The sequence below is a fragment of the Aythya fuligula genome, chromosome 2 (genome assembly GCF_009819795.1).
Source record: "Aythya fuligula isolate bAytFul2 chromosome 2, bAytFul2.pri, whole genome shotgun sequence".
Classification (NCBI taxonomy): domain Eukaryota; kingdom Metazoa; phylum Chordata; class Aves; order Anseriformes; family Anatidae; genus Aythya; species Aythya fuligula.
In genome coordinates, this window is record NC_045560.1 from 132,231,206 (window position 1) to 132,246,191 (window position 14,986).

General features: G+C 34.2%; 1 protein-coding gene across 4 annotated transcripts in view; it reads left to right on the forward strand.

Annotated features, from left to right (window-relative positions):
- Positions 1–14,986, forward strand: part of WWP1 (WW domain containing E3 ubiquitin protein ligase 1) — a 59,945-nt gene that overhangs the window by 41,820 nt on the left and 3,139 nt on the right. For all 4 annotated transcript variants that reach the window (XM_032180925.1, XM_032180927.1, XM_032180926.1 and 1 more), the window contains 11 exons: positions 2,517–2,571; positions 2,684–2,768; positions 2,872–3,000; positions 4,079–4,151; positions 4,242–4,313; positions 5,373–5,461; positions 8,064–8,223; positions 10,587–10,720; positions 10,820–10,960; positions 12,299–12,419; positions 13,968–14,072. In XM_032180925.1, the coding sequence (XP_032036816.1) occupies positions 2,517–2,571; positions 2,684–2,768; positions 2,872–3,000; positions 4,079–4,151; positions 4,242–4,313; positions 5,373–5,461; positions 8,064–8,223; positions 10,587–10,720; positions 10,820–10,960; positions 12,299–12,419; positions 13,968–14,072 (1,164 nt within the window). The remainder of the gene's footprint in view (positions 1–2,516; positions 2,572–2,683; positions 2,769–2,871; positions 3,001–4,078; positions 4,152–4,241; positions 4,314–5,372; positions 5,462–8,063; positions 8,224–10,586; positions 10,721–10,819; positions 10,961–12,298; positions 12,420–13,967; positions 14,073–14,986) is intronic.

Consider the following 14,986-nt stretch of genomic DNA (forward strand, 5'->3'; position numbering starts at 1 on the left):
TAGTGCATCAGTTGCATACCTAAAACTCAAATTTTTGTGGGGAAGAAAAAATTGAAATGATATTGAAGAGAATGTGAATGCAGGTTTTTTGTTGTTACTGTTTTAATTTAAGTGGTGCTGTATACATTTCTTTTAGAAATGTTGTGGTCAAACCACAGGTAACTTCCTCTGGTGACACATCAGAGCTCTGCTTATATAGCAGTTTATAAGTGAGATTATAAATTATTTTTTTGGGGGAAAAAAGTGAATTAATCCTCTTAATAAATGATGGAATATTTCAGCTACCTTGAATAGTCAAAGCTAAACCATATGAAGAAATTAAAGTGGATAGAGTATAGTTATTTTAATTACTTTTACTTTTTCTATTGTTTTCTTCTCAGTGGTACTTCTTTCAAACTGGGGACTGGAATTATCTTGCTTTTGATTTATATGCATTTCTTTCTAGCTTCATTCTCTTTTGTTGTGTTGTCATAACAGTAGGTAGTCCTTTTTTTTCTTATAATCTATTTTATGGAATGTAGCAGCGATTGTATTACTACGTACAGACTTAGTATTAGTTTATCCTCAGCCAAATCCATTGTTACTTGCACCCAGTTGTGGAGTAGTTCTACCTGGAAAGACTACTTAGATATTTCAAAATATTTAATATGAGAGAAGTTGCTTCAGACTTCTTGCTTCAATTTTTTTTTTAAATCTCTTAATAGGCACATAACTAGTTGCAGTGTAACTTGCTGAAGTTACTGGTTTTTAATACATTTAACATCCTGCAACTATATGCAGTCAAATGAACTAAAAAAAAAATAATTAAAAAAGTAATATCTATAAGTGGAAAAAAACTTCCATGAAATGAATACTTATCCAAAGTAAGAGTTGTTTCTTTCTTTTTTTTTTTTAAAAAAAAAAAAAAAAAAAAAAAAGCTTGGAAAAATTAATATAACTTTATTTAAAAAACGCTGCTTACTACTAAATGATAGCTGTTAGAAACATTCAAATGTTATTGTGTGTTTACTTACAATCATAGTATTGGCTAGATAGAACAGCCTTCTTCATCCTTTAGATGGTTACCTCATATCAATTCAAAAGCTCAAAGCATGCTGATGTGTAAAATTATTTTTGAATGTCATAGACTGTTTTCTAAGGATGGACCTTCATTATTAAAGCAGAATACAAGACACTGCTTGTTTACTATTTTAACATCTTAGTTTTAATATGCAGCATACAGTGCAGTACCATGTAGAAATATGAATTAGCTCAGAGAGAGACTAGATACTAGAAATAATGTGACATATTAATGAATGCTTTACTTGGGTTAATATACTGTGCTGCTTTTGTTATTGAATCTGGCTCATTGAAATGGGGCCACTGCCTAGCGTTACAGTTTGTTCTGTAAATGTGCATTAGCCAGCAGCCACATATAAACCTTTGGGCCCATTAAGAAGATCAGAAAACTCTGAATCATACCACCATTCACATCTTTGGCAGATAGCATTTTTTGTTCTGTGCTATTCTTCCTATACTCACCACAGAGAAGTCTTTGGTTACAGGGTCATTGCGACTGTATAGATTCCAAAAGCAGAAAAGGCTAAGTGCATTTGTTGATGAGATGGTGGTAATTCTCTCTTCACATCTAATAGCCTGATCTTGAGTGTCCATTGCATTTTCTTCTAATCCTTGCTCTGTTTGTATTTCACAGGAAAACATGAAAAATACTGTAGCTTTTCTTGCCTGAGTTTGGTGTTTGTAAACTCTTAGATGGATTTGAGATTTTTGTATTGCTAATGCTATTGAAAACCAAAGCAGTATTAGCAGTAAGGTGATCCTTTTAGATACCCTTTGGAAAACGTAGATTGGTTTCCACTTATCAAAATTTAATTGTGCACAAAAGAACAGTAACACGTAACTAGATAGGTGAATTTTCCATCCAAAAAGTTATAGGGGGTGATGCTTTTGATTATAAATTAGAGCATGGATCCTGCAGTCTGGGGGATTTTTCCCCTTTTAACCTTATTGTGTGTTAGTATAATTTTAAACATCTGAACATTTTAATGGCATGCGACTGTTTTTCCAAAGAACAACAAAGTTTGAAAACAGCTAAACACTCAGAAAAGAGATCTGCTATTGAGGAACCAAAAAAAAAAACCTATATTGGCAGTAGTCATTGTGCTTTCACACTTAATTTCAAATGTTAATTAAAAGTAAAGCATATTCTTAAACAAGAAGCACTGCTTATATGTGTTTTCATAAAACTGTTGTGAACTGTACATCTTCAAGATCACTGGCTCTCTCAGGTTTGCTCTAGGAAGGGAAGGGATGGTATGCGGGGTTGGAAGTAGTGGAGGCAAGAGCACAAGTGATATATTATCACATAATTATGCTTTTCCGTAAAAACAGACTAAAAATGGCATGGTGTTCAGAATGCACAGTCTTCAGAACTCATGGTAATCTTGAAACACATTATGGGAAAAAGAAAGGTGAATAATACTTGCCTAACTGAATGTCCTTTTGTTTATAAATAGGCTTCAATGTTATCAGCAGAAAATGATCCACTTGGGCCTTTGCCACCAGGCTGGGGTAAGTTAATTAGCTGTTGATTTCAGGAAAGGACAGTTAAAGAAATTTGGAATGCAATTGTTGTATAGTTTATTTTTGGTTTTGTTTGCCTTTTTTTTCTTTTTTCCCATAGAAAGGAGAGTGGATTCAAATGATAGGGTGTATTTTGTAAATCATAACACAAAGACAACACAATGGGAAGACCCTCGAACTCAAGGGTAGGTGTGTAAATTGACTGCACAGAAAAAGATCTTGCTTAACTGTTATTTTAAACGTCATGACGTGGGGGGAAAAAGTACTCTCTGCAATTTTTTTCTGCAGTTTACAAAATGAGGACCCACTTCCAGAGGGCTGGGAAATCAGATATACTAGAGAAGGTGTGCGATACTTTGTTGATCACAATACTAGAACCACCACCTTCAATGATCCTCGTACTGGGAAATCTTCTGTGTAAGTGAGAAATTAAGTGTAGTCTCAAATGTTTTAATTTGTTACAGTTTAATGATAAAGTTCTTCTCATATTGGAAAACAATCTATGTTTAGCTAGAATTGAACAATAAATCAAGAGCAAATCATTGCCCTGTAAATCAACTTTTAGCCTTTAATTGTCTTTTTTTTTCTATGCCACGTTTCACCGTACTGCTTTAATGTTAAATAGTTTTTATACACTGTTCAAATAACAAGATTGTATTGGCACTATAAATTGAGAGGGGAAATAAGGTAAACTTGTAAATTCAACTAATATAACTAATAGACAAATTTTTCAAGGAAGCAGGAAGTGATTGTGAGGAGTATTGCTTATAGTTACATATTCTGTAGCAATATTAATGCCTCAGCAAGCAAATTCGGAATACTTCTCTACATTTTTATATTAAAATCTTTTTTTATTCTTTTTTTTTTTTTAATTGGTTAGTCAGAAGGATTGACCCAACTGATGTGTACCTGTCTTAATGTTTTGTGTAGAGCTTACTGGATTTACCTTTGATGTGTTGATGGCCTCTTTTTCAAAGAGCCTATAGATTAGCGTTCCATAAATTTCTTCATAGTTCACAAGCACCTGAAGCCTTCATTGTTGATCCTTGATTTTTTGTTGATCTTTGGGTGACTATAATGTGACTGAGATTGTACTGCAGTCTTTCACTTCAGCTGTCTTTCCTTTTAGGTGTCTTTCCTTAAGCTGTATTCTAATTTTTACAAAATTGATAGGAATTTGAAATCCTCAAAATCTCTACCTTTCTTCCAAATTTGGTAAATTTGCTATTGTCTTTAATAACAAAAACAACAACAAAATAGGTGTGTATTGCACAGCCAACGAATGGAAGACTGGTCAATCATCAGCTGCTTTTTGTTTCCTTGGGAAGCTATATAAAAAAGAAGTCAGGGCATATATTAAGGATTTTCATTTGTTGATTGTGTCTTATGATCACAGTTTTTAATGTATTATTGAAATCTGCAAGCTGTTGTTTAGTGTTGAATGTGTTGTTTGACATCTATGTATTTAATGCATCTCAAATATATTCCCTTACAGAAATAAAGGGCCACAGATTGCTTACGAGCGTAGCTTTAGGTGGAAACTTGCTCATTTCCGTTACTTGTGTCAGGTACTGATTAAGTAATTGTTTACTTTTTGAAACTATTTGAATTTACAGTTATAGTTTCTGCCTTTTAACACGATTACCTTATGATTACAGTCCAATGCACTGCCAAGCCATGTGAAAATCAATGTATCCAGACAGACTTTGTTTGAGGATTCCTTCCAGCAAGTAAGCCTGCAAAATTTGTTGTCTTTATGTTTATTCAGAAAAAAACGTAAGAACAAAAATAGCCATACCTAGTTCAGTCTAACAGTCCTTCAAGCACAGTAATCTTCCTCTGGTATTAGCCAAAGAGGGGCAGGGAGGTTAGGGAGGACTGTAAGAAAAGAAGTAACGTATATGTTAACTTTAAAAAATATTTTTTAGCTCCCAACTGTTCATAATTCAAATGTTTTTGAATTGGGTGTGTGGTTTCTGGTTATTTATTAATCATCAGTGGATTTCTATTTTGTGACCTTGTCTGTGCTTTTCTTGTTAATTTTTTTTACATATACCACTTTATTTGGAAATAAAGATTTCCAAAACTGAACCATATTGCATACCATATTAACCTAAGCACATCATATTTGCTTTTCTTTCTTTTTTTTTTTAATGTGTATATATATATACAAAAAAAAATGTTTATCTTCTCCAATTAAAACTGGTGCTCTGCTTTACCCTTCGAAGGTTAAATCTGTGTAATTAATGCTTATATTGAACTTCAATCAGTAGCAAGTGTATGTTCCCTCCTTTTTCTTTGTAACAATCAAAATGCTTGTTGTATTTGTTCCATTGAAACATCTTGAGAAGGATTCTCTGTAACCAAGCAGTATATCATTAATGGGAGCAGTACACTTATTTTGGATTAGAGGAAATCATGTTATTTGTCTAAAAGCAAAAATATGTAATATGTCAGATGAAAAGCCTTTTAGCCTATTTTCCTTTAGGAGTGGCTGGTAATGTATACCTTTGGAAGAGTGTAAGAACAGTGTAACAACCGTTTAGTGATAATTTCCCCTACTTGCTATCAGTGTGCTGCTAAGGGATTTTGAGTCAGAGTTTGATATTTTTGTATTCAGTTCATTGACTCAATGTTTCATGAGTTGGACTAATTGCTTTTCACATCTGTGTAAACATTTGGCATATGTGGGATATCTGTACCAATTAAATAAAATCTGAATTTGAAGGAGCAATTGCATTGAAAGTGCATCATCTATAGTTTATTACAAATTTTGATTCTTTTAATAGATTATGGCATTAAAACCCTATGATTTGAGGAGAAGATTATATGTTATATTCAGAGGAGAAGAAGGACTGGATTATGGTGGCTTGGCAAGGTAAAAGAAAATTTGTTTAACATAGGTGTTCAGTTTTTATTAGCACTTTAACCTTGATTTGTAATGTTATTCTGTTAGCTTGCTTTTGCTGTGTCACCCTGGTTACTTCTTTAGCTCCTGATAATATATTAAGAAGGTAGAACTGGCAGAACTGGCAAACTGGCAATTGTTACGGGTTATGACCTTGTGTTAGAAAAACTGTGATCTCAGTTATTAAGTTCTTTGACAAAGACTGATGCTTAAATTGGCTTTTTTTTTTTTTTTTTTTTAATGCCAATTAATTGCTTTTGACTAAATTATTTCAGGAAGTTTCTACCAGACAGTTCATCTTTCCTGAAAATTAAGATAGTGGAAAAATAAATTCTTTTGCTTACTTAGAGAAAGTCAAACAAGCAAATACCAGATTGGGGCTGATACATGCAGACAGGATGTAAACAAGAAGAGAGTCGTGCAGGCATAAGGTAACAGCAGAGGACTGTGTAGGCTGTACAGGAATGTGCAACAACTAGAGCACAAGTTGGAAAATCATACACAAAGTGTGTTCTGTTGCCCATATAGAGGATAACCAACCACTCATTACTGCTGTGAATTATTTGACTGAAATGTTACCTTTAGGATGAAAATTCATTACTACTGCACACCCATGGAACTAGACATAGCCATAGGTGAAATTTCCTTTTTTTTTTTTTTTTTTTAATGTAAATGTATTCTGTTTTGATTTTGTTCTCTATCTATGCAGCTAACTGTGTTATAATGAAGTTCAGTTAAAATGAATAGCATTTTCAAGTAAGGAAATATGCTTCAGACGTTTGAGCTTTGGATTAGTGGGTGCTTATACTTCTGAATTACAATAGCACATAGGCTTTTTGGATAGGCTACACTTTTTGCTTTGCATGCTTTTGTTTTGTTTTGTTTGGTGTTCCTATCATACTGACTTTAAGTGTAAGATGGTAACCAGGAGAGTTCAAGTAATCTGTTCCAGAGAAATGGTGTTTTCCAGAGAAGTAATGTTAGATTAACTTAACTGAAGAGTATTAGTCACAACAGGTAGCAGAATAATTTTTTTTTTTTTTTAAAGTAAGTAGTATAGTTTCATAGTTTAAGTAATAAGTTTTACCCAAGATTTTGAATGTGGAACTGAGAAACATCAAGGATCTCATTGTAATTTAGCTGAGAATTCTTAAGTGATACTGAGTATGTGTACTGGCTTGCTAATGTAATACTGCATTAATATAAATACAGAAAGCTGATGCACATGATTTATTGTCCTGTCTCTTAGCAGGCTAAACTCTGTGTGTTCCCTCCAGATGTTTACCTTCTCTTTAGCAGGACTAACCTGATACTTTATCCTGTGGCTAGTTCTGGCTGTTAACATGAAAAATATATTGCTTTTATTAACTTCTTTCTGATGACTAATTTCTTTGAATCCTCCCTTGCTATCTGGCTTTGATCTAATTTAAATGCTTATTAAATTTGATATTGCTACACAGAGTTAATATAACTGCCTCAGTACAAAACTTGCATAGAATGGTGTGCAACATTCTTGGGCTTATTAAAAGATGCAAAAAAAACAATAGGGTTATGGTATTCTGGTATCCTTTTTTTTCTTTTTTTTTTTTTCTTTCTAAATGTCCTTTGGGTTGGAAGCATACAGTCATACAGTAGCAAGTCACGATCCATGACTTGAGTTTCACAGAACTGTTAGGAGAAATAACCCTGCAAGCTTCTAATTTTTATTCCCTGATTTCAGGTAAATACAGGGATAGAAAAGGTATCTATTAAATGTGACAGCTGAAGGGCATTCAGAGAGAATTCTGTTCCTGCCACAGTTACAGAACAGACTTTTGTTTTTTTGCAGCTTTCCCCTAGGTCTGGTTATTCAGTTTCAAGTATTTAGGGTCTGATACTAAAGTTCCTAAAAGTCTTTGGTTATATTAAAGATACTATAAAGTGACAAGTATTGTAAAAATCAGCTATCCTGACATGGAAATACCAGATTCTATTATAATTTCAGGTCAGTTGAGTTGAAAGATACGAAACCGGTGAATAAAATGTATTAGTTAAACCTCAACAAAAACGTATTTTCACATTGTTGTGTCCTATTGGCTTAGCTGATGCATGGTAATTTGTTAAATTGCTGTAACTTGGTGTATGTTCTGCTGTCAGATTGGGAAAGGAAATAAGGGGTTCTGTTTTATTTTACCTAAGTTGCTTATATTTTTTAATAGAAATTTGAGTTGTATGCAGTAAATGCAGGCATAATGAGGATAAACGGTGTGTACTGGTTGAGGCAAGGATTCTGTAAGCAAAAAAGTTACTAGTGTGCAGCTAAAACCTATCTATGACAGTGTGTTCTAGGTGACAACAATCGTTTATAAACTTTGGAAACCATGATTTTGTAACATTATAGATTTTAATTATGGATTTCTTTTATATTTAAGAAGTGTATAATGCCTTATTTCTTCTGTGATTGTAATTCTGTTCATGTAATTTTTCTAAATTTGCATATGTTTTGACCATTTTGCTAGTTTACCAAAGGGGAATGGTGATAAACATTTGTATCTGATGGTTTTTATGTGTATAAATGTTTTTCTTTCCTTAGAGAATGGTTTTTCTTGCTTTCCCATGAAGTACTGAACCCTATGTACTGCCTATTTGAATATGCTGGCAAGAGCAACTATTGCCTGCAGATAAATCCAGCATCAACAATCAATCCTGACCATCTTTCATATTTCTGTTTCATTGGGCGCTTTATTGCCATGGTAGGTTAGATTTTTAAGGTTATTTTTTGCTGTAGCTGTACATTTATTCCTGAATAGTATTTGTTTTTCTGTTTTTTAAAGGTTATATTAATCCCAGGAAATGGAAGATTAAGGCATGTAAGGTTATTGACCCAAAACATTTCCTGAGAGTTAAGTCTCTTAACCACTGAATTTTCCTGGGATGGTGATAAAAGAGAATATGACATTCAATATAACATTTTATTGTTGTCAATTAGATGTGTGTACTTCATGCAGACTGTTGTTTGATTGTATGAATACTGATGCTCTGAAAAATGTGACTAGTATTTTCCTTAAAAAGGCTCTTCAGTTAGAAATGTTTTGCAGTACAGTGAGCCTTAAATTAAACATGCTTATTTGGATACAAAGGTCTCATACTGGGGAGGGCAGAAGCTTGCAGGGAGCTGATAGCATCCTGATGCACTGCCATCACGTTTCTCTTGAACTGAAAACTGAAGAGGCATATATTATCATTTCTTCTGGTATCACTGAGCTAAGTGTCTGTGTGTCTTTCTATACCACGGCACATTTCTTTCCCTCCATCTAGTGATACGATCTTCTTGCTATGTGATCATGATGTCTACAGGTAGTCCCCAGTACCTTCCTAGAAATGGTGAACAGTGACTCCAAAAAGAGTAGATGAGGTTTTTTGTTTTGGTTTGGTTTGGTTGTTTTTTTCAGATTTCATAGAGTGGCTTGGGTTGGAAGGAACCTCAAAGATCATCTTGTTCCAACCTCCCTGCCGTAGGCATATTGAAGATACTGTTGTCTTCTCCTGTTGCTCGGGCTTTTTGCATGAAATCAGAACAAGTGCGAGTGAAGTGTAATTGGAAAAATACTTTCAGAGTTAAGATAAGTTAGGCTGGGGCTGTTTCTTTTGCTTTTGTTGTAGTTTCTTCTTGACACAAAAGTTTGTTCTGTTTTGATGGTAACACCTTCAATTTCGAAGATCTTATGGCCAGTTTCCCCATTTAATAACGCTGCAGAGGTATTGAAATAACCACAGACATTTTCATCTGAAACTGGGTTAGATGGAAGAATGCATATCGTATATTACTTTGTGTACTCTATTAATTGTGTTACTCTATAACAAAAAGCTGTTAAATGCGATTAACTGATAAAACTTAAATGGTTTGCTCTAAGATTACTATAGCTATTAAATGAGATGAATTAAGAGCCTACTTCTGAAAAACAAAACAAAACAAAAAAAAACAGGAAGTCATATGGCTGGATGTCACACTCAACATTTAATGTGTCTCTTTCTATCAGCTCACTCTCCTGTGAGAATTCTAGACTGGTTTAAAAATAAGTAAACAAATAAAGGCCTCCAGGGGAAGCTTTTTAATCTCTCCTAAAGCAGAAGAAAATGCTTGCTAGCGTAATCTGGAGAGGGAAAATTGGAATGTGTGGTGGGGGGAAAAAGAGGAACATTTCCTTTTTCTGGAGAAAATGGACTGTTACACTGGCTTTTCCGGTGATGGAATTTAGGTGCAGGGAGAGACAAGCAGCAAATTCAATACTGTGGCTTATGTTTCAAATGATTTTTAAGAGCTATTTTAGTGAAGAAGTTAAACTGGATGAGAAAAACTAATGTTTGCACAGTAGTACCTGTACTCTGTTAGCTTTCAGAAGCACTGAGTCTGTATAAAGGCTAATCCTCTGTGTGTGTGTGCATGCACGCATAGTATTATGCTTCAGAACTGCAAACTAGATCACACCCTTTGCGTATGAGGGGTGAGAGAAGTGTGACTTTTTTTTCCAGTTTGATTTTTGGTATAGAAGAGGATATCTTTTCTAGTGCTGTTACCTATAAAGAATGTGATTCTGAAAGCTCTTTCAGAAACTTTCTGTGTTTGTTCTTTAAATTGTTTTACAACCTGCAGTAGCATTGCATAAAGGATGATTTTGCAGGATTTATGCATGTAGTGAAAAAGTTCAGTAGTACTCATATAAGCTCAAATAATATGCTCAAGTAAGATCAAATAACACTTGGCATACATACCAACCCACATAATAAAGAGGAAACTTTGTAATTTCCTCTTTTCATAGACTGTATTCTTTATGAGAAGTGTTTTGTTTTTTTTATCAAAGGAAATCTAAATCATAATGACAACATATGTTTGGATAAACTTTGCCATATATATAATCATATGAAATTTTATATATTTCATATATGTTCTCATATTATAATCATAATCATATTAGTGTCTTCTCACTAAATGTAGTGGTTTGTTCTTTATAAGTACCAAGCTGCTACTGCTATTTTTTATTATTTGAAGGAGAAAGGAAAAGTAAATTTAGCAATTCAATAAAAATCAAACAGACTTTTTTTTTCTGTTCAACAGGCATTGTTTCATGGGAAATTTATTGACACTGGTTTTTCTCTGCCTTTCTACAAACGAATGCTGAGCAAGAAACTTACTATTAAGGATCTAGAATCTATTGATACTGAATTCTACAACTCCCTGATTTGGATAAGGTTTGTAGTTTTCTTTTTCCTGAAGTTTTATGGATTTTTCTGGTTTAGCCTCCATTGTGATTTTTTGTCTTTTTTTTTTCTTTCTTTTCATTCCCTCAGAGATAATAACATTGAAGAGTGTAACTTGGAAATGTATTTCTGTGTGGATATGGAGCTCTTAGGAAAAGTAACCTCACATGAGCTGAAATCAGGAGGTTCAAATATACTGGTAACTGAAGAGAACAAAGAAGAATATATTGGGTAGGAAGGCATAGATGTTGAGAAGTATTTCATGTTACTTCTGTTGCTCTAGTCTTTTTTTACTGTGTGAATATATAGATATATTTCTTTTTCAATTACTATATAATTCTTGGAACTATTATTGAAATGGTAACTTGGTACATTGTGGTATCTTGGTAGATTTGGCTCTTTCTTTTTTCTCTCCCTTCCCCTGTTCACATACTACCATACCTCCTGCCGGTGGGGGGGGGGGGATAAAATAAAGGAAAGACCTGTTAGAGAGATGAGGACCTGTGTTATTACATCTACAATGAGAAAACAGCTGGAACCGAAAATGAGCAAACCTATTTTAAGTAACTAGGTAACAAATCCAGATAAAGGGAAGATGTATTTGACAGATGATTTCAAAATTGTTTAGTACTTGGCTGTCACTGTGATAATTGAAATTCAGAATCATGAATAATGTGGTGAGACTTAAACTATTTTTTCTTTGTTTTATTGTACTGCTCTTTCCTGCTTCCCTCCTAATCCTTATGATTGCCCTTTTTGTGAACCTGTATTTCTGATCCAGCTATTCAGAGTGATCTCAAAAGCACGTGTATCCTCTTCTGTGATACAGCATATGTTCCATGCTGCACATACAGTTCCCACTTTAAATTAGCAGTCTTTAGCTTTGCAGTGAAATAGTTTCTGTAGTATGCATATTTACTATATTTACTGCCACTTTTTTTTTTTTTCAATATTCAGAAATGGCTTGACCATTGTAGTAGGAACTTAAAAAAAATCTGTTACCTCTTCCTTCCTCTGAGTATTAGCATGAATCAGATGTTCAGAGTAGAAAAAGACTGTTTCTTGTTGAAGCCTGAAATAATCTTACGCTGGAAGTACTGGACAACTGTAGCTAGAAGTATTGTAAGCAGCAGTATTTCTTACTGTTCTGACTACACAAATATTTTAAATTGGTGGAAATTGTTCTTTTCTTCTTTTGAAACTCTAGGACTATGAGCTTTTTAAGCTAAAGCAATTTTTTCCAATAACAAATCATAATGCCCTAGTACCATCTTTGTCATGAAAAGACTGCTCAATTTAGATGAATAAAAGGTTTATAATAATTTCATTTTTTTAAACTCGAATAGCAACTTAAATACCTCCTGCTATTGTTACCGTCATTTGTGTTTGAAGATTTTAATAGTATGATTATGCCAAGTCCTTTATAGTCTATGGAATCATGCAGTGTAAGAAAGTAAAATTTGAGGGAATTTTACCTCACTGGACCACATACATAATCATGCATGTTTGAACTCCTTTGTATTGAGTGCTAACTGATGTTTAATTTATATTTGTTTTCTTCCATCCCAGGCTAATGGCTGAGTGGCGGTTTTCTCGGGGAGTTAGAGAACAAACCAAAGCTTTTCTTGATGGTTTTAATGAAGTTGTTCCTCTACAGTGGCTCCATTACTTTGATGAAAAGGAGCTGGAGGTGAGGCTTTCTGTTCAACATTTTTACATTTTGCAAAGGTAATACATATGTAATGACTACGTGGATAGGCCAACTTGAATCTCTCATCTGTGTCATCCTACATTTGAGAGCTTGTGGAACACGGAGAATTTAATGGGAGAGGTGTGGGGGTAAATCACAATGGCAAGCCAGTAAGTATCTCTATTGCATCTGTGTTTTGTGTCGTCCTGTAGATGTGAATTTTAGATTACATCTTCAGTTTTGAATTGTGTTTTGCAAAATTCTGTGGAAGGAACACAATATGAGATCACAGACTGATCAGTTAGTTTCAGAAAATTTCTCTTTAGTAAATTTCTCTTTAGTAAATGAGTAGAATTGCCTTTTAACAGTTGGTACAGGAATTGATTCTGGTGTATGTTGGTTGCTCAGTTTCACACACATAATCACGTACATAATCAGGACACTCAGGACTGAAAGCTGTAGCAATGAACAAGGTTCAATATTAAATTTTCTAGATCTTCAGTATATAACCTAAGGCCTAATAACAAGTATAAGTTGCATGCACCATGTTTAATTAACCTCTGCCTGACCTTTGCTCTCACTGTTGGGGTTGTGGTTTGGAGCAAGGACAAAAGGTTTTGGAGTGATAGGCTTATTTATTTCTGAGAGATCAGCCAAAGTTGCCTGTATGTAATAAGCAGTGTTCTGCAAGTTTAAGTTAAATGCGAGTATTCCCTAAAAAAGGGCTTAGATCTATCTTATATTAGTTATCTTACTGTTCAGTTTTTAGGAGGCTTTGTCGTTAGCATGTTCAGCTTTTATTGCCTCTATTGCTGAATATTTTGCAAACTTGGCCTTCACAGTGTATTTTATCTTTACTAGCAGTAGCAGCAATGTTATCATCATCATCATCTTGGAATATGAGGCAAGGTTTTAATGGAAAAGATAATATCTTTCTTAATATAAAACTTCCTTTCATGGAAAAGGTTGTATCTTCTATTACCGAATTATTAGTCAGATGAAACTATGCAGGCTTTTAGGCCACTGAAGAACATAAACTATTTTGGAGTTCTGTAAACTTAAGATAATCTGATTGTAGCATAAAATGGAAAAAGAAAAAAAAAAAAAAAAAAAAAAGCCAGACATACAATGATAGACTGGCTTGCTTGCATTAGAAGGGACTTTAAAGATCATTCTGTTGCAATCCCTTGCCAGGACACCAACCACCAGACCAGGTTGCTCACAGCCCCATCCAACCTGGCCTTAAAGGCTTCCAGGGATGGGGCATCCACAGCTACTGTGGGCAACCTGTTCCAGAGCCTCACCACCCTCTGAGTGAAGAATTTCCTCCTAACGTTAAAGCTAACTCTCTCCTCCTTTAGTTTAAAATTGTTCCCCCTTGTCCTATCATTATCTGCCTGAGTAAAAAATTGCTCTCCATCTTTTTTATAAGCCCCCAGTCCTTTGTTTGGAACAAGAACCTCCATTTTTGTTAGCATTTCTCATACAATATACAAAATAAAATTGTAATTTATGTGTATAGATAGGTATACTAATTCTGTTTTCTAGGTTATGCTCTGTGGTATGCAAGAGGTTGATTTAGCAGACTGGCAAAGGAACACTGTTTATCGTCATTATACAAGGAACAGCAAGCAGATCATATGGTTCTGGCAGGTATATTGATCAGTAAAATTTCTTTGGGGTTTTGTTCTATTTTCTTACACAAATGACACACGGAGCGGAATGATGACATCTCTCTGAAGTCTCGCTCTTACTTCTTTTTTCCTTTTCTTGAGAAGGAAAGGAGGAATTCTTGGGGAGCATACTGTAGGGTGGGAAATGGCAGAGAGATACCTTCATCATATGTGGATAGCTGAATCAAATACTTTTTTTTTTTTTATCTATCTTGTCCTTCTTACTGCTATATTACAATTGAGCTTTTTTGCATTGTTAGCAGTGATACGTACCTTCTAATGTCCTTCTCTGTATTACATCTGTACATCTGAAATGCCACATATTATTTATGATTATTGTCATATTGTGCCAGTCTAGTACTGACTGAGTATAACTCACATCTTAATGGAGTTGGCCAAGAATTAGTTCCAGAAAAAAGAAACAAATAAAAAAAAAACAACAGGCTCCCTCCCAGTTGTTATGAATTTCCCTTAAGAGAAGTCACAAGGGGGCATTTCCCATCTCATGATAAATCATGATTTTAGAGATGCTTTTGACAAAGTTACTGTAAAAAATGATGCAAATCAATTACTTCCTATCTTATCTGCATGATCAGAAACATAAGATCTAAGGATTTCTCAGAAAAAAATAATTAAGATTCTTTCAGTAATAAGCTTCTTAATCAGAAGTTCAAGCAACTTGAATATGGTTTCAGCGTTGACACAGCACAAATACTCATTTTCTTATCCGTGTTTTTGAGTAAAAATCCTAGCTGTATTGATCCCCCCTCTCATATCGAGATAGTTTCCCCTCTTTCCTTCCTCTTCAGCTTCCCAATAAATTTCTGTACAAAGTGTTATAGTTGTTAAGGATGGTGTTCTTTCTCATTGAGACTGTCACATGCAGGGAATACT